The sequence below is a fragment of the Ammospiza caudacuta genome, chromosome 33, assembly GCF_027887145.1.
Source record: "Ammospiza caudacuta isolate bAmmCau1 chromosome 33, bAmmCau1.pri, whole genome shotgun sequence".
NCBI lineage: Eukaryota > Metazoa > Chordata > Aves > Passeriformes > Passerellidae > Ammospiza > Ammospiza caudacuta.
Window position 1 is genome coordinate 4270094 of NC_080625.1, and position 24980 is coordinate 4295073.

The 24980-nt window shown below is 48.2% G+C and overlaps 1 protein-coding gene across 1 annotated transcript in view; it reads right to left on the reverse strand.

Annotated features, from left to right (window-relative positions):
• LOC131570211 (zinc finger protein 239-like) overlaps positions 1-899 on the reverse strand; it is a 73299-nt gene extending 72400 nt beyond the window's left edge. The window contains exons 1-2 of the mRNA XM_058822553.1: positions 837-899; positions 2-473 (exon numbers count right to left, since the gene is read on the reverse strand). Of these exons, the coding sequence (XP_058678536.1) occupies positions 2-473; positions 837-899 (535 nt within the window). The remainder of the gene's footprint in view (position 1; positions 474-836) is intronic.
• Between the last annotated feature and the right edge of the window lie 24081 nt (positions 900-24980).

Consider the following 24980-nt stretch of genomic DNA (forward strand, 5'->3'; position numbering starts at 1 on the left):
CTCCGTTGGTGTCTGGTCAAGTGAGAGCTGGTGGTGAAGCTCTTCCCACATGTGGCGCACTGGTAGGGCCTCTCCCCAGTGTGGATGCGCCGGTGCTTGATGAGGTCGGACTTGTACTTGAAGCCCTTCCCGCACTCAGGGCAGAGGAAGGGCCTCTCCTCAGTGTGAATCCGCTGGTGCTGGAGGAGATTAGAGCTGCTCTGAAACCTCTTCTGACACTGGGGACACTCGTAGGGCTTCTCCCCAGTGTGGATGCGTTGGTGGGTCACAAGGTTGGATCTGTAGCTGAAGCCCTTCCCACACTCCCCACACTTGTAGGGCCATTCCCCAGTGTGGATCATCTGGTGGCTGATCAGGTGGGAGCTCCGCCTAAAGCTCTTCCCACACTGCAAGCACTTGTGGGGCTTCTCCCCATCATGAAGCTGCTCATGGACCACCAGCTCTGAACTCTGGCTGAAGGTCTGCCCACCTTCCTGGCTCAGGGTGGCTCTTTCTTCTTCAGAGCACCCTGGGCTGGGATTGGAGCCCCTCCTCATGGGGGATGTCTGAGGTTTTTCTTCCCTGTTGGATTCCTGTGCGTTAGAATCACTCAAAGCGGCCTCTTCCACGAGGTTCTGCCATGCAGATTTTTCCTCCCTGGTCTCCATCCTCAGTTCCTTCCCTGGGGAAGGAAGGACAAGGACAGGATGGGATTTGCCTCCATGCCAGAGGGAAGGGGAAGGAGATTCCCCCAGGGCATCCCCGGCAGGATGGCGTTGGCAGCAGGGTTGTCCTGCAGCTGGGGGCTGTGCTGGGCTGGGAGATAGAGCAGGAGAGAGGGGGAAATAGGAACTGACTTCCTCGTCACCTATCTGGGTGTCCCGGGGATCCTTCCTCTTCCTCACAGCCTCCTTCTCCATCCAATCAAGGTTTGGAAATGGGAAATCCTGTTCTGGGAAGAAAACAAAGGGTGCGCACATTGTCTTTTGTACAGGTTTGAAGGCAAACCTGGGGAGGGTCTAAACCAGAATTACAATTTAAAAGAAATGAAGATCAAGGCAATGATACAGAAACACTGCCTTAAACTGACAGAGTCAGGATATAACCTGACACCCTGTTGTTCAGGGTGGTGGCAGCAGTCCCAGTAAATGGTGGCTGCAGTCCTGTTGGAGAGATGAACACAACTCTGACAAAGCAGTGATCCTGTAGAAGGGTCTGGTCTTCCTCTGGATGTCCGGTGGTGGTTATGGAGTTCTTGTCCTCTGGGAATGCAGTAGGCAAACTGCTCCTGGTGTAGCAAAGTGTCAGCTTATATCCAGGTAGGAATGCTTGGATCCTCCCCCTGGGCGGAGCATCCCACAATGGGAGGATGGAATTTTATCAGTTCTGCAGTGACACTCAATGGCCCATTCACAGGAGATATCTCCCCTGGAGGGCATTATCAGGGCTGAGTCATGGAAGAGATAAAGAACACTGCCCCACCTGTTTCTAAGAGTTGCTGAAGTTGGGGATTGAAAACATGCATTTGGTTACATCTTGCATGGCAACTGAAACAGTGGGGTAATCCCTGCTCAGGGGGTGAACACCACCCCCCTTACCCAAACTGGCTCAGGTGTAAAACCCCCACCCTGGGAATGCCACGCATACAGGGGACAATATCACACTTACCCTGCCCCAGGGGAGGGCTCTTTTTCCTGTCATTCCCTTCCTGTCCCCCCTTTTCTATCCCATTTACTGTTCAATAAAATTCATTTTGGGTTCGGTCTCATTATCACCTTAATTTGGGCAGAGGAATCTCTCTAACACTTTTCTTAACCAGACTCACCAGACTGTGAAATTATTTTGGCACAGTGAGTTTAGGCACTGTTCTCTGACCCCAAGTGCCTTTGACAACAGCATGGTTCCCTCCTCTGAGGAGGTTGTGGTTCTCTCTGGAGGAACTCCTTGAAACTGGGCTGCAGCTTCCTCTGAGTGACTTATGGGAGAACTGATGAGGTAAATCGCCTTTGTGGGCCTGGAGTGTAAAGAAAATATTTTGTTGTCCTTCTATTACAGCGACCTGATGAAGGTCTTCAGAGTGAGAGAAGTGGACGAGAATCTTGGTTCATGATCAGAAGGCTGGATTTATTGATATATGATATATAATACATTATAAATATACTAAAAGGAATAAAGAGAAAAGTTGCAGAGGCTTGCTAAGCTAAGAATAGGAAGAAGAGAATGAATAACAAAGTTCTGTGTCCAGCAGAAAGCAAGGACCAACTCTCCTGTGAGTGGTCAGCAAATCCAAACATTCCCAGAAGACCAATCACAGATGCTCCTGTTACATTCCACATCAGCAGATAATTATTGTTTGCATTTTTCTTCTGGGGCCTCAGCTTCCCAGAAAGGACAAATCCTAAAAGAGAGGATTTTATGAAAAAATGTCTGCAACATCCTTCCTTGAAATGTTTTTTAAAATCACAGGAGGAAAGGGAGCAAATGATACCAGCGAGACTGACAAGGTTCATTCACCCCATGGTGAGGAACACAAGGCTGCTAAAAGTCCTACAAGAAGCTCAGCTCAAGTAGCTAAATTCCCAAATAACTCCTGAATTCCCAGGCTTGAGTGCTTTGCGAAATGTGAGAATCATTTTTCTCTTCATCCCTGTCGCCTTTGTGACAGCTACAAAGAGTTTACTTTCCTTTTAATGATATCTGTCTTGGGCTGAATTTACACTTTTATCAGAATGTGCTAGCAGCTGAGCTGGAGCTGTGCAGGAACCAGTAGAACTTGGAATTGCCACAAAATTGCTTGTACTGACAGTTTATTAATGTTCGGGATTTGTTTGCATTTTCATCACATCTGACTTGTGGGAAAATCAAATATTCATCAAAGTGATTTATGCAGAGTCAAGTTTGATTTCTGCCAAATTATTTTGTCCAGTGCCCAGGGGATGCTCAAGGGGTCTCTGTGCCTCTTGCCCTGGGGGATGCTTGGCAGGGGTTTGGGGGGCTTGTCCCTGTCCCTGTCACCCCAGGCCATTCCCCAGGGGGTCTCCATCATTCTCACCCCAGAGAATGCCTGGAGGGTCTCCCTCCCTCTCACCCCTGTGCCAGGGGGTGCTCAGGGCAGTCTCTGTCCCTCTCAGCCCAGGAGATGCTTGGGGGTCTCTGTCCCCTCACCCTGGGGATGCTCAGTGGGTCTCCATCCCTCTGGCCTCAGGCAATGCCTGTGCAGGGCTGGGCACCAGGGGCTCTGTGTCCCTCTCACCACTGAGGGTGCTCGGGGCTAGGGGGGCTCTCTGACCTCACACCTGGGGAGGCCGGGGGGTCTCTGTCCCTCTCAGCCCTGCTGTGACCCCACCCAAACATCATCGGGGTCAGAGGGACAGAGACACCCCCAAACCCCCAGAAGGGCTGAGCCTGGGATTTGGTTTCGGGCTGAGGATTTAGGAAGGGGCTGGAATTGGGGCGGGGCTTGGAGTTGGGGCTGAGATTTGGATTAGCGCTGGGATTGGGGTTAAGGCTAGACATGGGATTAGCTTTAGGGCTGGGGTTGGGATTGGGTCTAGGGCTAGACAAGTCTGGCACTGGGATGAGATTAAATACAGAACTGTAAGTGTGTCTAAACATGGAGTGAGATTGAGACCAGGATCAAGGTCAGGTTTGGGACTGAGCTCACCCAGGGCAGGACAGGGGGGATGTCACTGCAGGATGTCCCTGGCGTTGTCCCAGCCCTCCTCAGGCACCTCCAAACATGGGGAGCAGCTGGGTGCCCCAAGATCCAGGTGCTCCCATACTGCCCCTCAGTACCAGGCAAGCATTCCCTGAGGGCAGCCCTGACTGTGACCACTGGGGCTCTGGGATCGGCCCTCACATCCCTGTGGGAGCAGCTGCAGACAGGATGAGAGATTCCCCCGCCCAGTTTTTCCTGTGGAAGGGTGAAGCCCAGCTGCCCTTTTCTTTTGGTGCCTCCTCCTCTCCTCAGCTGAGGATGTCAAACTCCCCAGGAGCAGGAAAATCCCCATTCCTCTTTCCTTGTGGCTGCAGCCTGGAACATCCACCCAGAATGAGGGACTTTCTGACAGCCCTGCTGAATGACACTGGCAAGATGTTTGTGAGAAGGGGAAGAAATTGTATTGTGATAGTAAATAAAAGGTGCAAAATTATTCCTTTCTGTTCTATTCCTTTTCAGTCAGTTCTGGTCTGTTTTCAGAGTGCCACCTTCTCAGCTGACTGTGTTTGTGCCCTCTTTTCTCTCCTGCCTCTCTTTGTCTGCTCTGTTTCTCTCTCAGTGTCTCCCTTGACCCAGGGATGCTCACACCAAAGACCGTGCCCAGATTTAATTCCCAATTCAGGAGCTACAACAACCATGGGGGAAGTTATGAAGGCTCGCAGTGAAATGCCACTGTAAGATCTTGCTCCACTTGGCTTTTGGCTCCTTCTTGACAGCTTTGCCCTCAAGGGCAGGAACATCTTTTCATAGCTGAGAACTGGAATTCCAGACCCTGGCAGTGTGTGCCGTGGATCCCAGAGGGGCATTCCCGAGACTCTCAGGGTGCTGCTCCTGCCGTGCCTCCCAAGGAGCTTCTCTCCCAAGGGGAGAAGATCCAGCAGCTCTGTGGGCTCCCAGAGCACACAGCAAAGCTGGCTTTGATGGACATTTTCCAGGGACTGGGGTGGGAAGGGACCCTGTCCATGGATTACGACCCCGTGTGGGAGAGACGCCTCTGCCGCACTGAAGGAGCGAATGAGAGCGTGGGACAGCAACCGACGATTATTGAGCGTGGACTGAACGGAACAAGAAATGGGGAGGATAAAGGGAGAGAAAGAAAGCGGGAAGAGGTCTCAAAGAGAGAAAGAAATAGGAAAGAGGTCTCAGAGAACAGAAAGAAACAGGAAAAGGCTCCCGCCCGGACTCCGCAGCTCCCAGGAACACCCGCAGGGAGTAGTGCCTTTTACAATTCCAGCCAATCAGAGGACGCGGTAAACAATTTCCAGCCAACCAGAGCCTTTCTCGCGGATGACTCACCGGTTGCCAGGCTGGCCCGCAGAGCCCGGCGGCCCCGGAGCGGAATTTGGGGCTCGGGCCGGGGGGACGGATCCGCCCCGGGGGGGTCCCCGAGCCCCTGCCCAGCCCTGGGGCCGATCGGGGGCTCCCCCACCCAGCAGCCGGGGCTGCGGGGCCGCGGGGCAGAGCGGTGGGACAGGGGGGTCCGGGCTGGGAGCGGAGGAAATGCGGGAGGAAGAGGAGGGAGAGGAGGAGCAGGAGCAGGAGCGGGAGAATCGCGGCGCTCGCAGCGCCCGCACGCCGAGCCGGCAGCACCCCCTGCCCCGGGAGCATCGCCCCCAGCCCCGAGCCGCAGGGGAGGGCGGAGGCCGAGCTCGCCCCGGCTCCAGCCAGGGGTCTCCGGGAGGGTTTTTTGGAGAGTGTTCGGAGCCGGCAGATCCCGGACTCGAGCCCCGGGTATCTCCGGGCTTCCTGAGAGGAGCTTTTTCGGGGGGAGAGGAGCCGCGATCGCCCCTCGGAAGGGTCCCGGGGGTCCACGTGGGGATGGCCCGGTACCGACGGGGCGGGACATTGGTTTTGGGGATCCCCGTGAGAGCCGGGGCTGTGGAACGGGGGACCCCCGGGGCGGGGAGAGGGGAAGGGGCGATACCGGAGCTGGGGGACCCCCGGCAGCCCGGAGATGAGGCGGGGACGGGACCCCTGACCCTGACAGGGGTGTCCTGGGGTGACTTCGTGATGCTCGTACCCCCATCGGTCTGTTTAGCCCAGAAATGAGTTCTGCACCTTTAAGGCTGGTTCTGAGAGCAAAGGGGAGGAGGAAGAAGCTGCAGTTTGTTTTCATACACTGCATTCCTCTACATTCCAGCTGCTGGATGGACAGAGAGCAGGACAGAGCTGTCCTTTGCTTTTAGTTCGTTTGTAGCTTGCTGAGGCAGAGAAGTTCCCTGGACTGTGGTTTTTCTTTTTCTTTGGAGCTGTTTAAATCTGCTCTGCACTGAACAGCCAGAACACCTCCAGCAGCTCGCACCTGTGGCCCACCTGGCTGAGCCTGGGCCACAGCATTTCCAGTGCTGGAGGGACTGAAAAGAGACTGATAAGAGACTGATAAGACACTGATAAGACGCTGAGTGTGGGGAGCTACAACCCAAGGAGGAACTTCCGGAGTTTGTCATCTATTTTGGAGCAGCAAGAGGTTTTATTGCTTAATATTGTTCAATTTTTGTGCTGGTAAATGCTTTGCATGTAAAGTAACTTTTTTTTCCACTTTCCTCTAAGGAAATATTTTCCCAAACTGGCTGAGGGTGGGGCTGCTGAATCAGCATTGTAGAGGAAACACCTTTTGGAGGGTTTCGACCTAATTTGGGCTAATCCAGGACAGGGTGGTAGAAAGAAGGGGGAACCCCAAGTGGCTGGATTGAGGGGAGGCTGGAGAGGGGGACCTTGGGACCCCAGAACCTCCCAGAAACCAAAAGCAGGACCCTGGAGAGGGGGGATCCCTAGGACCCATGAGATCCCCACCAGCCTTGAGATGGGGGACCAACCATAACCCAAGAGGGATGAGACTGGAAATGGGAAACTCCTGGTGGTTTTTTTTTAATTACTCTTGATTTTGGGACATCAGGTGACTTCTAGAAATGGACGTGGGTGGGAGGAATGCCCAACCCAAGGCATTCACACCTTGTTTTTCCCCAAACCAGGATTTTCCCCAAACCTTCCCACCGTAACATCCCCTCTGTCCCACTCTGGGTGAGCTCAATCCCAAACCTGGCAGTGATCCTGGTATCAATCTCACTCCATGTTTAGACACAGTCAGTTCTGTATTTATTCTCATCCCAGTTTCAGACTCGTCTATTCCAAGACCCAATCCCAACCCCAGCCCGATAGTTAATCCCATGTCTAGCCTTAACCCCAATCCCAGCGCTAATCCAAATCTCAGCCCCAACTCCAAGCCCAGCCCCAATTCCAGCCCCTTCCTAAATCCTCAGCCCGAAACCAAATCCCAGGCTCAGCCCTTCTGGGGGTTTGGGGGTGTCTCTGTCCCTCTGACCCCGATGATGTTTGGGTGGGGTCACAGCAGGGCTGAGAGGGACAGAGACCCCCCCGGCCTCCCCAGGTGTGAGAAGGTCGGAGAGCTCCTCCAGCCCTGAGCACCCTCAGTGGTGAGAGGGACACAGAGTCCCTGGTCCCCAGCCCTGCACAGGCATTGCCTGAGGCCAGAGGGATGGAGACCCCCCGAGCATCCCCAGGGTGAGGGGACAGAGACCCCCAAGCATCTCCTGGGCTGAGAGGGACAGAGACTGCCCTGAGTACCCCCTGGCACAGGGGTGAGAGGGAGGGAGAACCCCCCAGGCATTCCCTGGGGTGAGAATGATGGAGACCCCCTGGGGAATGGCCTGGGGTGACAGGGACAGGGAAAAGCCCCCCCAAGCATCTCCCAGGGCAAGAGGAACAGAGGCTTCACAAGCATACTCTGGGCACCAGAAGAAGTAATGTTTTTCCTTGTCCGAAATCAAAATTGACCCTAGATAAAATGCCTTGAATTTACTCTTCCAACAAGTCACTTGTGATGAAAAGGCAAATAAATCCCAAAATTTTATAAACTTACAATAGAAGCTATTTTGTGGCAAATCCAAATTCCTTTGGTCCTGCACAACTCCAGCTCAGCTGCTGGCACATTCTAAAAAAAGAAAAGTGGAAAATAGGCCCAATACGGATTATGAAAAGAAAGGGGAAGCTATGTGTAGCTGTCACAAAGGTGACAGGGACAAAGAGAAAAATTATTCTACCATTTGGCAAAGTCCCCCAGCCTGTGAAACAGACTTCCCCTGGAGGGGGCCAAGTGTGACACTGTCCCCTGTGTGTGTGGCCTTTTCAGGGTGGGGGTTTTACAGCTGAGCCAGTTTGGGTAAGGGGGGTGGTGTTCACCCCCTGAGCAGGGATTACCCCACTGTTTCAGTTGCCATGCAAGATGTAACCAAATGCATGTTTTCAATCCCCAACTTCAGCAACTCTTAGAAACAGGTGGGGCAGTGTTCTTTATCTCTTCCATGACTCAGCCCTGATAATGCCCTCCAGGGGAGATATCTCCTGTGAATGGGCCATTGAGTGTCACTGCAGAACTGATAAAATTCCATCCTCCCATTGTGGGATGCTCCGCCCAGGGGGAGGATCCAAGCATTCCTACCTGGATATAAGCTGACACTTTGCTACACCAGGAGCAGTTTGCCTACTGAATTCCCAGAGGACAAGAACTCCCTAGCCACCACTGGACATCCAGAGGAAGACCAGACCCTTCTACAGGATCACTGCTTCGACAGAGTTGTGTTCATCTCTCCAACAGGACTGCAGCCACCATTTACTGGGACTGCTGCCACCACCCTGAACAACAGGGTGTCAGGTTATATCTTGACTCTGTCAGTTTAAGGCAGTGTTTCTGTATCATTGCCTTGATCCTTATTTTGTTACTGAATTGGAATTCTGTCTTAGACTCTTCCCCAGGTTTGTTTTTAAATCAGTACAAAGCTCATTGTGCTCAACCCTTGTTTTCCTTCCTTGTTTTAGGAATATCCCATTCCTAAAACTTGGCCAGATGGCAGAAGACACCTCAAGGAAGATGAGAATGCCTCAGGACACCCAGGCAGGTGTGAAGGAAGTCAGTGCCCCTTTCCCCCTCTCTCCTGCTACATCTCCCAGCCCAGAAAATCCCCTCGCTGCAGGACAACCCCGCTGCCAACGCCATCCTGCCGGGGATGCACTGGGGGGATCTCCTTCCCCTTCCGTCTTGCACGGAGGGAAATCCCATCCTGTGCTTGTCCTTCCTCTACCAGAGAAGGAACTGAGGATCAAGATCAGGGACAACAAATCCCCACAGCACAACCTCATGGAAGAGGCCAGTTTGAGTGGCTCCATGGGAAAAGAATCCAATGGGGAGGAAAAGCCCTGGAGATCCCCCATGAGGAGGAGGGGCTCCAAACCCAACCCAGGGTTCTCTGAGGAGGAAAGAGCCACACTGAGCCAGGAAGGTGAACAGAGCTTCAGCCAGAACTCGGAGCTGGTAGTCCATGGGCAGCTTCATGATGGGCAGAAGCCCCACAAGTGCTTGGAGTGTGGGAAGAGCTTTAGGCAGAGCAGCACCCTGATCAGCCAGAGGATCCACTCTGGGGAATGGCCCTATGAGTGTGGGGAATGTGTGAAGGGCTTCAGCTCCAGCTCTGCCCTTGTCATACACCAATGCATCTACACGGGGGAGAGGTCCTACGAGTGTCCTCAGTGTCAGAAGAGGTTTCAGAGCAGCTCCAGTCTTGTCTGGCATAAGCGGATTCACACGGATGAGAGGCCCTTGCGCTGCCCTGAGTGCGGGAAGGGCTTCAAGCACAACTCCCACCTCATCAGGCACCAGCGCATCCCCACTGGGGAGAGGGAGAGGCCCTATGAGTGTCCCCAGAGTGGGAAAAGCTTCACCCAGATCTCTGTCTTAACCAGACACCAATGGATGCACCTGTAAGGGAAGCTCTGCCAATGCCCCAGTGCAGGAGGACTTTTGTGCACTGCCCTAACTTCATCCATAGTTGGAGGATCCATGTTGGGAAGAGCCCTGGTGATCCATTTTTCCTTCTGATCCATGCTAGGAAGACACCTGTCCCTTTCCCTGCCCCTACCAGTGGCATGGAAAAACATGAGGGTCTTGCCATGGCTGTGTCATTACATTCACTCCCACCTCAGAGAATTTCCAGGTGCAGGAAAGGGACACTCTCTCCCTCTCACTCTGTCCCTGAGGAGAAGGGTGTGCTTTCCAGGCAGGAGGAAATACGTGGCAAGGCAGACCCAGTAAGTTGTGTTTTAGTTTTCCCTGTAAACAGTTTTATTTATACACTCTGTTATCAATATTGTTTCTGTTCCATTCGTTCCTTATCTCATTGTTGTTCCCAATAAATTTTTCTTATCCCAGCCTGGGATCTTTGCCTTTTGCGCTTACCAGGTCAGGCGGGAGGGCAGCGAGGACAGCGCAGTTTTAGCAAGAGCAGAAAATTGGGGAATCCCATTCCTGAACTCCGGCCCGTGAAAACCAGCATCCCAGCTGGTCCCAGCCCTGGTGGCCATGGCAGCAGCCTTGGGAGTGGGTCCCTGGCTGGGGCTGTGGGAACCTCTTCCCTCTGGTGCCCAGGGACAGGAGTGGAGGGAACAGCTGCAGCTGAGTCGGGGCAGGCTCAGGTTGGATGTCAGGAAAAGGTTTTTGCCCAGAGGCTGCTGGGGCCCTGCCCAGGCTCCCCTGGGAAGGGTCCCAGCTCCAGGGCTCTCGGAGCTGCAGCAGCGTTTGGACAGCACTGCCAGGCCCAGGCTGGCATTGTTGGGGTGTCCTGTGCAGGGCCAGCAGTTGGACTGGAGGATCCTGATGGGTCCCTCCCAGCTCAGCCAATTCTGTGGTTCTGGGATCCCATGAGCCTGGGGATGGGGCTGCCAATGGTTGCCATGGCAATGGGTTCTGGCTGCAGGCCTGAGCTGGTGTCCATGGCAACCAGCCCTGGCATGGGGTCTCCATGGAGCTGCCGAGGGACTGGCCATAGCAACAGGGGGCTGGTGATGGTTGCCATGGAAACTGACCATAGCAACAGGGGGCTGGTGATGGTTGCCTGCTAAGGATCAGGTTTGTCACAGGCCCTCAGAGGGGTTCCATGGGGACTTTCCAGGAATCTCCAGGCTCTTCCAGAGCTGGAATGTCACAGGCCGAGAGAGGGGCTCCATGGAGACCTCCCAGGGCTTTCTGGGGATGGTAAAGAGCCGTGTGGTCAGAGGCAGTCACAGCAATTCCATGGTGACATCCCAGGGTACCTTGGGCTGCAAAGGCACCGGTCTGTCACAGGCACTCATGGGGGCTCCACGGTGACATCCCAGGAGTCCCCAGGCTGCCAAAGAGCCAGGATGTCTCAGACACTCACAGGAGTTCCTGTCATGGGCACAGTGGGAGCTTCAGGCAAAAGCTTTATTTCTTTTTTGGAGAAACTCTTGCCGAGACGTGAGGTGGAAAAATGACACTCAACAGCCACCATGATGCCTCAAACTTGTGCAGGGCCCCTAGACTTCTAAAATTCCTTCTAAGAGAGGAGTCTGGGAGTGGCTGGATCCAAGCCCACCCCCAGTCTTTCTCAAAGGTGTAAAAGATTGGACATTGGAATTGGACTTTAATGCTATTTGTCGCACAGGATTAATCATAGAATACCAGATAAATTTACATAAATACTGCTCTGATTTTTTCTGATCATGATTAGACAGAATGGTTTATTTACACCACAGAGTAAATGAAGAAAATGAGTTATTGATGCAGTCTTAGGTGGTGTGGACAAAACCTTCCTTGAGAGTGTCTTGTGCCAATGGGTAGGAACCATGAGAGCACCAGCACACAGACACACTGTAGAAGTCCATCCGAAAATCCTTCATTTTTTGCCTCACGATCGTCATGAGAAAAGACTGCCGAAGGGTTAAAACTGCTGATCCAGTTGGGAAAGAAAGTCTCCTGCTTATCCAGTGTGTTCACAAGTGATGTTTGCAGAACATGCCATGCTGTACTCAAAGGGCGCATGCTGCCCTTTTCTGGACAATTGAACTGGACTTTCTTCCAAACTCCTGACCTGGCTAGACTGAGCTCTGGAGTGGCTCCCCCCCCGCTCCATGAGAAGACCCCTCTTGCCTGTCTTCAACCACTGTGATGGACCAATAGAGATGCGAATCCCCTCATCAAGGAACCAAGAACCCCTCTGGCACCCTCATGGCACCCCCGTGGCACCCCCCTGGCAACCTCCTTCCAGAGACTGGGACTGTACTCCCTCCCAACTCAGGGAGGGGGAAAAACCTAACGTACCTGTGAGCATTCGGCCATGAAAACAATGGAACTGTTTCACCCCTCCTCCTGTTCCTATTCTTCTCCCCTCCATGGAAACCTAATTTCAGCCACCCTTCCCCCAACCAAGAACAGTATATATATTGGGGTTCGGTTCGACTGCCCTCTGAGTACTCCCCAAGATGTGTACCAGCGAGTTTCGGCGACGGGACCCCGAAGACATCATGTTTTGGTAGCCATACCCCATTCCCTGACCTTCTTTCCTCCCTTTTTCCGTTGTCCTACCCTTCTCTTCCCCGGATCCCTTAACCAAACACATATTTAGCTGTGGTTATAATCAATAAAATTGCACCTTGTTGATTTGTTACTGCAAAACCCCTGTGCCTTTTGTTGGTTATTTTTGCACCCAAAAATCATTCGTCAGCCGTTCATTTCAGGCGGACCTTCACATAATTGGCATCACAGACAGGATTTCCAGTAGCCAGTGAGATTTTGCAGGTTTTGTGTAGTTTGTAACCTCTCGCAGACTGCACACACCAAAGCCAAATCTCACCCTCGATTGAGCACACAGGCTCCGGAATTGATACAAAAGATTTTTTGGTGCAAAAGCAGGGGAAATTGTTACTGTCACTTCTGTTACTGATCTTACTGGCACGGACACTGACACTGATACTTATCCTGATATTGATGCTGTTACTGATATTGATATTGATATTGATATTGATATTGATACTGATATTGATATTGATATTGATACTGTTGTTGTTATTGTTGTATTTGAGTTGAATCCGAACCTGTTACTGTTGTAATTGAGCTGAATCTGAACCCGTTACTGTTGTTACTGCTGTATTTGTGTACCTGGACTGTCTAAAAGGGAAGGGACAGACCTGAGGAAATTAAGCTGTACCTTTTAGACAGATATTGTCCGTTCACCTACACAGGGGAGTGAGGGGCAGCCCAGTGAAGGCTGAGTGGCTTTCCCCCTGTTCTAGGTTCTGGTCCCCTCACAAAGAAAACATTTGTGTGTGTGTGTGTTCATGTGACTGCGTATCTGTACTGTCTGGGAAGGAAGAGACAAATTGGAAGCAACCTCACAGAGCCTCCCAGACTGATTCTGTCTCTTCAACTACCCAGGGAAGCAAGGGGACAGTGAAAAGGCTGTGTTATTTGTGTAACTTAAGTTAACTCCCTGGTGTAGCTTTGGTCCCCTCACAAAATGACTAGAAACTTCAGTGCAAAAGGGAAAGCTGAATTTTATGCTCTGCTTGCTAAATACAATGCCACACCTTCTCCAGGGGGAGAAGAATGGGCAAACTGCAATTGGTTTAACTTAGAAAATGTTATTGATAGCATATCTTCTTTGCAACATGAAACAAAATTTAAACTGGGCACAAATAAAACCATCTTCTGCTCAGTCTTGGGTGCCTGTCTCACAGCAGCTATAGAAACTCGCTTTAAGTGAAAAAGTGAGGAAAATGCTATCATAGACTCCCTCCAAAACCTAGTTGAAGTTTTGCAAAAACAATTGGATGAAGAAAGAAATGTAAATATCTTGTTACGGACTGCCCTGAGAGAGGGACATGTTAAAAATTCACAGAACTCTGATTCCTCAAAAGAAACAGAGGAGAAAGAAACTCCTCACACTAGTCAGAATTGTTCTCAAACAGAATTAACCCTGATGAAAAATTGCGGGAAACACTGCTGTAACAACATAAAACCTCTAATTGAAACAGAATGCAACTATATCAATAATGAAGATCTTAACCCACACAAAACCACTAAAGAAATCCCGTACACTGCTACTGAATTAACAAAACTTACAAAGCAGTACGGGCTTCTCCCCCAGAAATCTGAAACAGAACACATTTGTCAAGTGTCTCTCACTGGGGGAGATCATATTCTTTTGTCAGAACAAGAAGCCGGTGGGTGCTGGGGACATGGGGCATTCCTAACAACAGCAGACAGACACATGCCATGGTCCCTAAATCAGCACACAGCTCATTGGGCTGAGGGGCTTAACCCCTTGGGAAAAAGAGACCCTTTGGTCGGTACCCCCGACCAACTCCTGGAAAACATTCACAAATCCGGCTGCCTGCAATTGATTCATGAAAAGAAATTAATTCCTGGTTTTGAATCTCCAATCCAATCACCTGTAAAGCCTGAAATTATGACCTCTTTAACTCAAAGGCTTCCGGGAACACTTAAACCTACAGCAATTCTCCTTCAGAAAACCATAGTAGCTCTGTCTCCTATAGAAAGACCAGATAAATTTCTTAGTAACCAGAATGACCCTTTTGTTCTCCTTTATGACTTGCTGAGAAAAAGAATAAAATGGGATTGGACTTCTTCTCAGAAGGAAACATTGCAATTGCTGATTCTTGAAGTGACAGCTCACCAAGCACTGGACCCTATCCATCCTACAGACCCCTTTCAGGTGGAGTGGGGATTTGCCTCCTCACAACTTTCAGTACACATTTGGCAGCAGGGTCCTGAGGGTCTGAAAAAGCCTGTTGGTTTTTATTCCTGTGGTTTCAAAGATGCTGAGAAAAGGTACACTGCCTTGGAAGGGGAAGTGTTTGTGGTTGGCTTGGCTCCCAGGGAGATGGAGGAGAACTGGGCAATCCAAGAAACTGGGAGCTTGGGCAGCAGCCAAAATAAACCTGCCTCTGTGACTAAAGCAACCCCTCCTCTCTCCCCCGCTTCTGCTAACAGAGAGGAACAGGACAATGCCCAGGTTGGGGAACTGTTAACTGTTTGGAGTATTTTCCAAAGTGAGGGACAGAATTACTTTCTTGTCTGTATTAACACCAAGTCCTATGCTATGTTTATATTTGGGTTGCTCCAGGCTGATGCTTTTAAAAGAACTACAGGAGATAATACTGTTAAAGCAATGCAGGGATGGTTTGGGATTTTCCTAAACCCACAGGAAATTCAATCTGGTAATGTTTCTCACTTTACTGTCAAAAGTGTGCAGGATTGGGCAGAAGGTGAAAAGATTAAATGGACTTCTCATACCTCTTACTATAGATGGGGGGTAAATGAGTGCTCCAAAATCACTGGTTTTTGCCCAACAGCTCCAATCACAATTCCTTCACTACAGGAACCAGATGATTTCAAGAACCCAGCACATTACCCTGGACAACCTGTTTTTGGTGGACTCCCTGCTGCTGTAGGGGAAGTACCACTGCTGTTCAAAACCTCTCTGACAATTCCATTATTCTAACTTTTTCTGCCTATTAGTGGCAGAATCTGTTGTGTTTGCTTTTTCAGAACTCCAAGGGACATGAAGACCTGATAAACTATGATAACACTAATGATGGACAACAGAAATAATGTTTTCCCTTCCTTTATGGTAACACCAGGTGATGATATTACACATAACATGTAAATTAATTGAACTTGAATAAATTGGCTGTCACAATTAGAGATTTGATCAAAGTACAGCAACCACTGCAGTCATTCTTATTGGCTTTTGTGAACACACCAGTGGCTGCTATCAAACATATTAAATGATCAGAAATTGATAATTGATGCACTTTGTGCTACACAAAACAATGTTTCTTTGGCTCTCAGCTGTATCCAGGCACAATTATGGATGCAGTCAGTTGCTGCCTCAATTATTAAGAGAAGATGAAGAAGGCACTTTTCCTACTGAAATTCGGAAAATAATTTGGGACAGTGCCACTGACTCTGAAAGAGAATTCCAATCCTGGTGGAACCTAGTGAATTTTGACCTGTGATCCCATTTTAAATACAGCCACAGTTTTTGTGTTAACCATACGCAATGCCTCAGTACATTTGATTTTCCTTGTTATAGCATTAGAATTGAATTACGATGGAGCCATTCTCTATTTTTTCTGAACACAGAGAATGGGCCTGTCAAATTGGTAAGAAATGGTAAACTATTAATTTGGAATCTTGTGTTGCCCAAGAACAACAAGGGCTCATTTGTGAAAGCAATGCAATCATAGCTCAAGACATTTGTTAAGACAGAGAGCAAAATATCTGTCATTTTGAGATTTGTCCTAGTGAGGCTTTTGAAACAGTTCTTATATACATAGGTGATAGATGTGAATGCTTTAGAACTATTTGTGATTTTGTGCTCATATAAAATGTTATAGTAGATACTAAAAATCATTTAAATTTCTGTGCTTGTAACTTTACTAAGATAGTAGGATGCGATTTCTCTTATGAAGCTCCAGTTACTTCTCACCACCTACTGCAATCCAACTACACACTGATCCAGAAGCTGATGCCCACTCCTATCGGAATGAACCTCACCCTCGTGAGACAACTATTGCTCCATCAAGACCTGGTTGACATCCTCGAGAAAATCAAGGAGAAGACCCTGGTGACTGTTCATCACAACGTGAGACAAATACACCGGGTTATGGAGAGGGTAAAGCAGGATGCTGAGCATAGGTGGTGGGATACTCTCTTTGGGTGGTCACCTACTGCCACAGGTGTTCTGAACAGTGTGTGCCATCCAATTGTTGTTCTTTTGATCCTAGTTATGCTTGGCTTTATCGTGTCAGCAGCCCTATTCATTTTGAATTGGAGAATGATGAAAAAGCTTAAGAGACTGTCAACTGTAGTCAATGCACACCGCTTAGCTGGTGTACTCGATACAATAGATGTCCCCAAAACACTTTATACGAAACAGTTATGAATCAAGCATATGTGCTTTAGAACAACTTCTTAAATATAGTATGATTTACAGAAAGTTACTTTAATTTTTAGAAAATAATTTTAAAAGACGATGATTATATTATGATTTGTTTGTTGTTTTGATTATTTGTGATTTGTTGTAATCATTTTGAAATTGTTAAACAAATGATATTGCTTTGATTAATATTTTTTTGAAATTGTTAAAATTAATCATAATTTTTTTTTAAATTGTTATAACAGATAACCACATGGGAAATTGTTATGATGATCAATATTAATTATGTTTAAGTTTGTCGGTTCCCTTTTTCCCTCTTTCTTTTCCTTCTCTTCCCCTTTTATCCCCTCTTTCCTGTCATCCCTACTTTTCCGGGGTTATGCTACCGACGTGCAACGAGTCTCGAAGACACTCTAGAGTTCTGCTGATGAAGATTCCTCAAGACAATCGTGAGTCATGGGGTCGTGTAGAAGTCCATCCAAAAATCCTTCATTTTTTGCCTCACGATCATCATGAGAAAAGACTGCCGAAGGGTTAAAACTGCTGAGCCAGTTGGGAAAGAAAGTCTCCTGCTTATCTAGTGTGTTCACAAGTGATGTTTGCAGAACATGCCATGCTGTACTCGAAGGGGGCATGCTGCCCTTTTCTGGACAATTGAACTGGACTTTCTTCCAAACTCCTGACCTGGCTGGACTGAGCTCTGGGGTGGGTCCCCCCCGCTCCATGAGAAGACCCCTCTTGCCTGTCTTCAACCACTGTGATGGACCAATAGAGATGCGAATCCCCTCATCAAGGAACCAAGAACCCCTCTGGCACCCTCATGGCACCCCCGTGGCACCCCCCTGGCAACCTCCTTCCAGAGACTGGGACTGTACTCCCTCCCAACTCAGGGAGGGGGAAAAACCTAACGTACCTGTGAGCATTCGGCCATGAAAACAATGGAACTGTTTCACCCCCTCCTCCTGTTCCTATTCTTCTCCCCTCCATGGAAACCTAATTTCAGCCACCCTTCCCCCAACCAAGAACAGTATATATATTGGGGTTCGGTTTTGACTGTCCTCTGAGATCTCCCCAATGCGTGTACCAGCGAGTTTCGGCGACGGGACCCCGAAGACATCATGTTTTGGTAGCCATACCCCATTCCCTGACCTTCTTTCCTCCCTTTTTCCGTTGTCCTACCCTTCTCTTCCCCGGATCCCTTAACCAAACACATATTTAGCTGTGGTTATAATCAATAAAATTGCACCTTGTTGATTTGTTACTGCAAAACCCCTGTGCCTTTTGTTGGTTATTTTTGCACCCAAAAATCATTCGTCACCCATTTATTTCGGGCGGACCTTCACACACACACACACTCACACACACACACAGAGAGAGAGAGAAACGCTGAAAGTGTCCAGAGGCCAAAGAGAAAGGATTGTCCAGGGCATAAATGGAGGGAAAGAGGGTGCAATGGAGAGCACCAGGTATCCTGAGGGCTCAGGGGTGGTACAGTGGGACCAGTGGGAAATGCCAGGGTAGATGGACAGGGTTATACACCAATGGGAAGGGAGAACTCGCCAGAACATGAACATGTAAGTGTAAAAGGGGTAGAGAAGGCCAATGGAGAGGACAGGACTGGGACAAATTAACATAGTCCTGCAGAGCACCATGGGGAAGCCGTTTTTCTCACCCTGAGCTGTGAGGAGTGCCTGGAGCCTGTGGTGTGTCTTTCCAGGGCCTTGCTACTGCCTTTTCCCTGGTAGGCTCCCAGGTTTGCACAGTTGTGCAGTGTCACAATGATCTCCTTGGTTCTGCAGTCCTGCTGTGGCTGCTGTGTAACAATGGACCTGTGATACCATGAGGCTCCATAGTGTCACCATGGTCCCTTTGGTTGCACAAGGCCCTGCTGGGACATGATGGACCCTTGGTTGCATGAGGTGCCTGGGCTCCCACAGCCCCTCAAAGACCCCTATGGCCTCTCAGAGTTCCCCATGGGCCCTCATGGCCTCTCAAGGCCCTTAATGGCGCCTCATGACTGATGGCCCCTCAGAGCCCCTCATGGCCCCTCTCAGCCCCAGGCGCAGGGCTCCTCCAAAAGGAGAAGGGGTTGGGCCCTGCTTGTTCTCATTTTATTTCAGTTCCTTCACAGCCATGAGTGCAGAAAGGCTGAAATGGAGCCTTTCCCCAGCGTTTCCTTCGGGGTTAACTGTGGGCTGAAGCTCTGTGCTGGCACTGGCCCCAGCACCACCATCCCTGCAGCCGCCAGGCCTTTGCTGTTCCCCCGTGTCCGTTCCCTGTCCCCGAGTTCCGCCCGGCTCTGGCAGCAGCAGCAGCCGCAGCGCAGGGGGCGCCGGCCCGGCCCAGCCGGGGCTCCTGGCCAGGAGCAGCAGCAGCGCCGGCCCCTTCCCGCCTGCTCCTGCCTCGGCTCCCAAGGGCTTTTTCCAGCTCAGTTCTGGAGCAGAGCAACCAGCACCCACACACAGCCCTGACTGCTCAGGACCTGCCTGTGCTGCCCTGAGCCAGCCCTCAGAGGAAGAAAGGATCAGGTTCCAGCGCTGTTTTCAGCTCTGTTTGACTCACCCTGAGGTGACAGCAGGAGGCTGCTGGCGCCTTTGCCTTGGGAATTGGGGATCATGACTGCTCTTGGCCCTCTTCTGCTTGCCACCTGAATTTTATGCATAAAACTGCAAGTGCCTCTTTCAGTTGGTGCTACCCATGGTGCTTTCATGACAGTGAAGTCAGTATTTTTGTCACAGGCATAAAGATCAGCAGATACTGGAATGTCCACCAGCCCCTGACCACTAAAGTGAGGGGAATTAAAGCCACACAGGCCACATTTGCAGTGCTCAAACAGAGCCCTGTTGCTGGCACTGTTGAAATAGAATAAACTGACAGAGGCCATCACAGAAATTGCCTCCGCAGTGTGGAATTAAACTAAAAAATCCACCAGGAGAAACAGAAACCAGAACTTCTCGACTCACTTCATTGCTCCTTCCCAGCAGCAGGAAATGCAGATGCCCAGAGGTGTTTTGCACTGCTGCTGCCCCCAGTTTGAGCCCAGGCTCTGCCCAGTCCCAGTGGGAACCTGAGCCCAGCCCAGGCAGCTCAGCGCACACGGGGCCAGGACCAGAGCCCCGGGCACAGCCACCCATTGCGGGGCAGCGGTGCAGACAGAATGTCCTGCGGCCAATCCTCCTGCTCCTGCCACACAGCGCCAGCCTTCTCCCCCTCCTCCTCTCCCAGCACGGCACAAATTCCAGCTTGGAGGAAGCTGCCCCAGAGAGGGCTTCAGCTCCTGTTCCAGCCTGAATGTCCCTGCAGAGGAATAGGGCATCTTTCAGGCACTTGCACAAGCCCAGGCTTCTCACTTCATCGGGAATCAAGGATGCAGATGGCCTTGCTAAGAAAGCCAAAAGCCAAGGGAATGGATTACAGATTACTGAAAAAAAAAGTCACCCATCTTTCAGGCAAGGTTTACCAAGTCATTTCCTGCATTTCTTCTTTTCAGATTCTTTCAGTTGGCTACTCTGGGAAGTTCAGCTTGTACTGGTACTAATCATGAACTGATTGTGCTCTTGATTTATGCATCAAGACACCAAATGTGGAATCATCTATATGGAAGTGTTATGAATGATCAGTCAAAAGCCAAATTATAAAAAAGGTGAAAAGATTTCTTTATCTTTTTCCGCGACTAAAATATGGTCTTCAAAACCACCACAGCCAAAGAGACAGTGTCGAGCCCAGGTTCGGTGCTGGGTGAACCTGGATCCTACCTCTATTGCATCGGACCCTCCACCATTCATGAGAGCTGCTTCTTGTAGGGATGCTTTATATAGTTTATTATGCTTGAGCAAAGAAGTCCCAGTTTCTTTTGTAACTGCATATTCATAGTTGGTTCTTGCAGTGTGCAGAGCTGGACAATCGCCATTTCCTTGTTGATAGCCAGCACTGATCGGATTCAGGGAAGTCACGTATTCACAGGTATCTTTCTGGTGACTTTGGCTATCTTGATCGATGTTATCAACAGGGCAATGATCGCTCTTAGGCGTCTTCCGATGACTCGGGATAATGGTGATCATTGCGCTGGGTGTGTCTATTCTTGGGCTAAAGTTCTGATCGTTATCTGACCACCTTCAGGAATTTCGGAATTTGAATAGACTCCTGCCTCTCAGGTTGCTTGTGATCAGAGACTTGGTTGGATTTTGCAATCTTTATATGAAATACATGCTTTTATAGCATTAATTATTTCCCAACACATATTACAACACCACTACAATCTCACAGAAGAAGGCAATCATACAGATCAGTGTATGGTCAAATTGCCCCCTAATTCTCATAAAGTCAATCTACTCTGCATACGCTTACTTTGTATTTTTTTTTCTCAGTCATCACAGAACTGAGAGCTGCAAGAAAAAGAAAAAGAGAAAGAAATATGAAAAGTCCTTGGGTAAGGGAAATACTGGGCTGTCAGGAACTAAAAATAGTTGATAGCATCTGCATCAGGCAATTTTTTTTACTCTCTACCAGTGTCCATTTCAGGCATCCTGTTAGCATGACTTAGGATTTTGCAGCTAAATGCAATGGGCTGCAATTTGAGAGGCCTACAAGAAAAAAAACTTACCAGACTTTTTTCCCCTCTGAGTGACAGGTGCAGATTACAAAACGAAAGGGCCTACAGACATTTAAAATTTTCTAATTTTAGAAAAATATAGTATTAGCATCAGATTCCAAGGGCATAGAGATATAGGAGCAGCAAGGAAATGCTCCCAGAAATGTTTTCTAGCCTGAAGAGACAAGCTAGCTACAGGAACAAGAGAGAGCCACTTCTTTTAAAATGTGTGAATTACTGAATGCAAGAGCCATTGGCCCTTTCAGCTTCTGTTTTTAACAAAAAGTAAGCTATTAACTTGTGTTTATGAAGACTTTAGTTGGACTTCAATGTTTTTGGGACAGCTTATAAGCAAAATACGAAGAAACTACATTACATATTAGTAAATGCAGCATTTAGAATAACAACTAAATAGTCCTACCTCATGTTCAGTTCTTCATGTGATCAAGTCCATGAAATGCAGTACCTAATCCAGTTAAATCCCACCTACACCTCAGATTTGCCTGCGTAACTGATATTTTCCACTCCACTCCCTATCCCTTCTGTCACCACAGTCCTCAAGCCCTCAGCCAGGCACAAGCCAACTTCTCACCTCAACTGCTGTTAGCAATTACCAAGCACCTGTTGGTAATTACCTGAGCACCTGCCCCACCCACAGCAGCTGTAGGTCCCTGGCTGCTGGGAGAACAGGTCTGAAGTGCAGACCCCAACACCACCACCCCCCCACCAAAAAAAAAAAAAAAGAAATTAAAACTTTTCTAAATAATTTGAGACTAGTAAAAGATCAGGACATGGAGAGACTTGTTTATCCTCTTTAGGCCAATCAAGAAAAAGTTTATAGCCTTCTCTTGAAAGGGAAGACTGGGGTGTTTTTTTTGAAGGAGAAGCATGTTTTATCAGCCCAGTTTCCTTCCTCATTTGTTCCTGCTGCCCAGGAGGCCATTAACTAGGCATATATATAAATGTCTCTGTCTGAAAACACATCTACAGGAGTGCATGACTTACACTGGTGCGATTTAAAACATAGTTTTTATTGTACAAAAATGCAAAAATCTGCTTTAGGAGAGGCACATCTTGTGGAGCTGTAAGGACCCTGACAGCACATCTGCTACCAAAGCAACAACTCCTGCTCTGCAGTGGCTTAAGTGGGCTGAGATGGAAGTGTTTCTTCATCAATGCATAAACCACAACAAAGTAGTGGTGACAAGCCTTTTTTCCAAGTCTGACTGAAGGTTTGGGAAGCAGGTCTGCCTGCAGAGGGCACACAGAAGCATGACACGTTTGCCTACTGTGCACCTACAATTTCTACACCATCATATCACTACTCGGTCACTGAGCAAGCTGACTGTGTATGACAGGTTATCCATCCTGCATAGAAAGTCACAGAGAGAAGAAGAGAGGAAGAAAACACGGAAGATGACAATGCAAAAGAAGTTGAAGAAATGTGGCAAGGATCGAGCATTAAAGGACAGAAATAAGAAGAGACCACACTCTTGAACTGTAAAGTCCTGTCAGGAAACTGCAAGTACTTGCATATATGAGTTCACCACCCAGGCTTGCATGCTTCTCCACATTACCATTATTTCAAAAATTTTGCTTCCTGGACAAGCTGCCAGGTCTCCAGTACCAGTCCTAGCTCCCTTCCAGCAGTCTGCATCTGAGCAGGGAGTTGAAAATAGATCAGGGATTACCTTTTACACAGTAAGCATTCAAGACAGCCAAAGAACTTTGAGGAAAAAGGCCATACTGAGTGCCCAGGACAAAGAGATCTTAAGAAATTGGAAGAAGGAAGTATTGATTGAGGGTCACAGTTATGTTGAGGTTTAGCCTTTCAAAGGTTTGTTGCTTTTCTACTGAAAACTGCAGGTGAGAACGCCTAGGCAGAAAAGAGAAGGAGAAGCTATGTAAACAAATCCATAGCTGTACACAAGGACAGAGGCAGATTTCTTCTTCACCAGGCTGAAGAGAGTGGTTTTATTATTTGAAAACAAAAGCCAAACTACCCCAAGTCAAATGTATATTCTCCCACTACATTTAGATACTAAAACAATAAAAATGCACTATAAAACTACTGCAGTAAATTAGTCAGTTAGGAACAATAAACAGGGCACATGTTATTAGTATCCATATCTATCTTTGGAAAGATGAGCAATTACAATCTGCATCCCAGCTCATGCTCAGTATTTACTACAATCTCAAATAACAATAAAGTCAAACACAACAGATGACTCATGTACCTACCTTCTGCTTTCCAAACAGAGTTTTAAAAGATAGTTTATTGCAAAATGAGTCTCAAGTATATTCAAGGCCTTGGGAGCTCTCTAAGCTTAATTAACAACAGAAATAAAAACTATATCTTTATAACAAAGTTATAAAGATCACAATTTTAACGTCACACATATAGAATCCATTTTAATATTTGTGTAAAGCCAATATTATAATATTATAATTTGTATATAACAATCTATTTGTAATATTGCCGAAAGAAGGCACACTTTTCTAAAAACCTACTGGCTTTGGTAACTGCTAAAGGTAATGTAGATTGGGCTGTACTACTGTTTACTCGTCTTTCTGTTGCACAGAAATCTTGGATACTTTAGTGCACACATCTGTAATTCTGACATTTTCTGAAATTAAAGTGAGAGGAGAAATGGGCTAAATTCAGGTACCTAAAGTTACGTATCAACATTTGCAGATGTAAATCCAATACACAAGGAAAGCTTTTCTATGGGAAGAATGCCAGAGCAAATTGAAATATGTATTGATAAGAATAATCAACACAGTAGAAATGAAGAGCATCTGCACCATAGCAGAGTGTGTATAAAATCACACTCGGCATCAAGAAACATAATTGGTGTTTCTTCACAGCCTTCTCCCTTTGCATGCCCCTCTGCAAAGTGCAAGGGGCCTCAAGGACTGAAGGAAACACAGGGAGTCAAATGGAGACACTTGCACCTGTCTCACTGGGGGCTCCTGGGGAAGCAGTTTCCTTGGGAATCAAGCCCCTCTCTTCCAAGGGCACTTCCCCAGATGTGTACATTTCATGGGCAACACCAACCCACCCTTAAGGGCGTGGTGCGGAGGTTCAGGGACATCACAACATAACCAATATGATCCAGTGGAGCTAAATTTATTATTCCTAAAAAGACTCTATTTATAATAAATCTCTACTGTCCACGTGTCTCTAGCTAATATATGATTGGTAATCCAAGCTGTTCACATGTCTAAAATAGAATGCTGATTGGATCAACTAATTTTTTATGCATCTTGCTGTGGTTGTCTGGCCCACCCATGGCTCACTTTCCCAAGCCTGCTGACAAATTTGCCGAGTCTTGATGACTCTTCTTCATGTGTCTTTTTCAAGGATATACCGAGCTCATTTCTGAATATGTCCATAATTAATTCTTCATGAAGGTGTCCATTGTCCATTATTACAAGCAGGCTGGATTGTGCATTGGCTGAATATGGCCCTTGTCTTGCAAAAACTCCTCCATTCTGTCTCTGAGCCATCATTCGAACTGGTTAAACAAAATCCTCCCTCTCTAACTGTAAAGAATGTGGAATTAGAGTTGGAATGTGACCTTGAAATAGAAGCAGCTCAGAAACTACAGTAGAAAAAAGTTATTCCAGAAGCTATTGTAGAAGGGACTTTTCTCTCCAATGATGTAGAGGCTTTTCCTGTAGTAACTAATGCTGCAAGTAGAGTTTGAGAACCTTTCAGTTGGAAGATTTTAGAAAAATTGAGAGCTGCAATTTCACAATTTAGTTGAAAATCCCAACTTTCACAGACACTTCTGCAGTATATTTTTGCATCTAACACCTTAATTCCTGCTGGTATGCATACCCTAAAAAGACTTTGAATGCCACCCTATCAGCAGGTGATGTTTCATAAAAGCTGGGAGGAAAAGTGTGCTCAAGA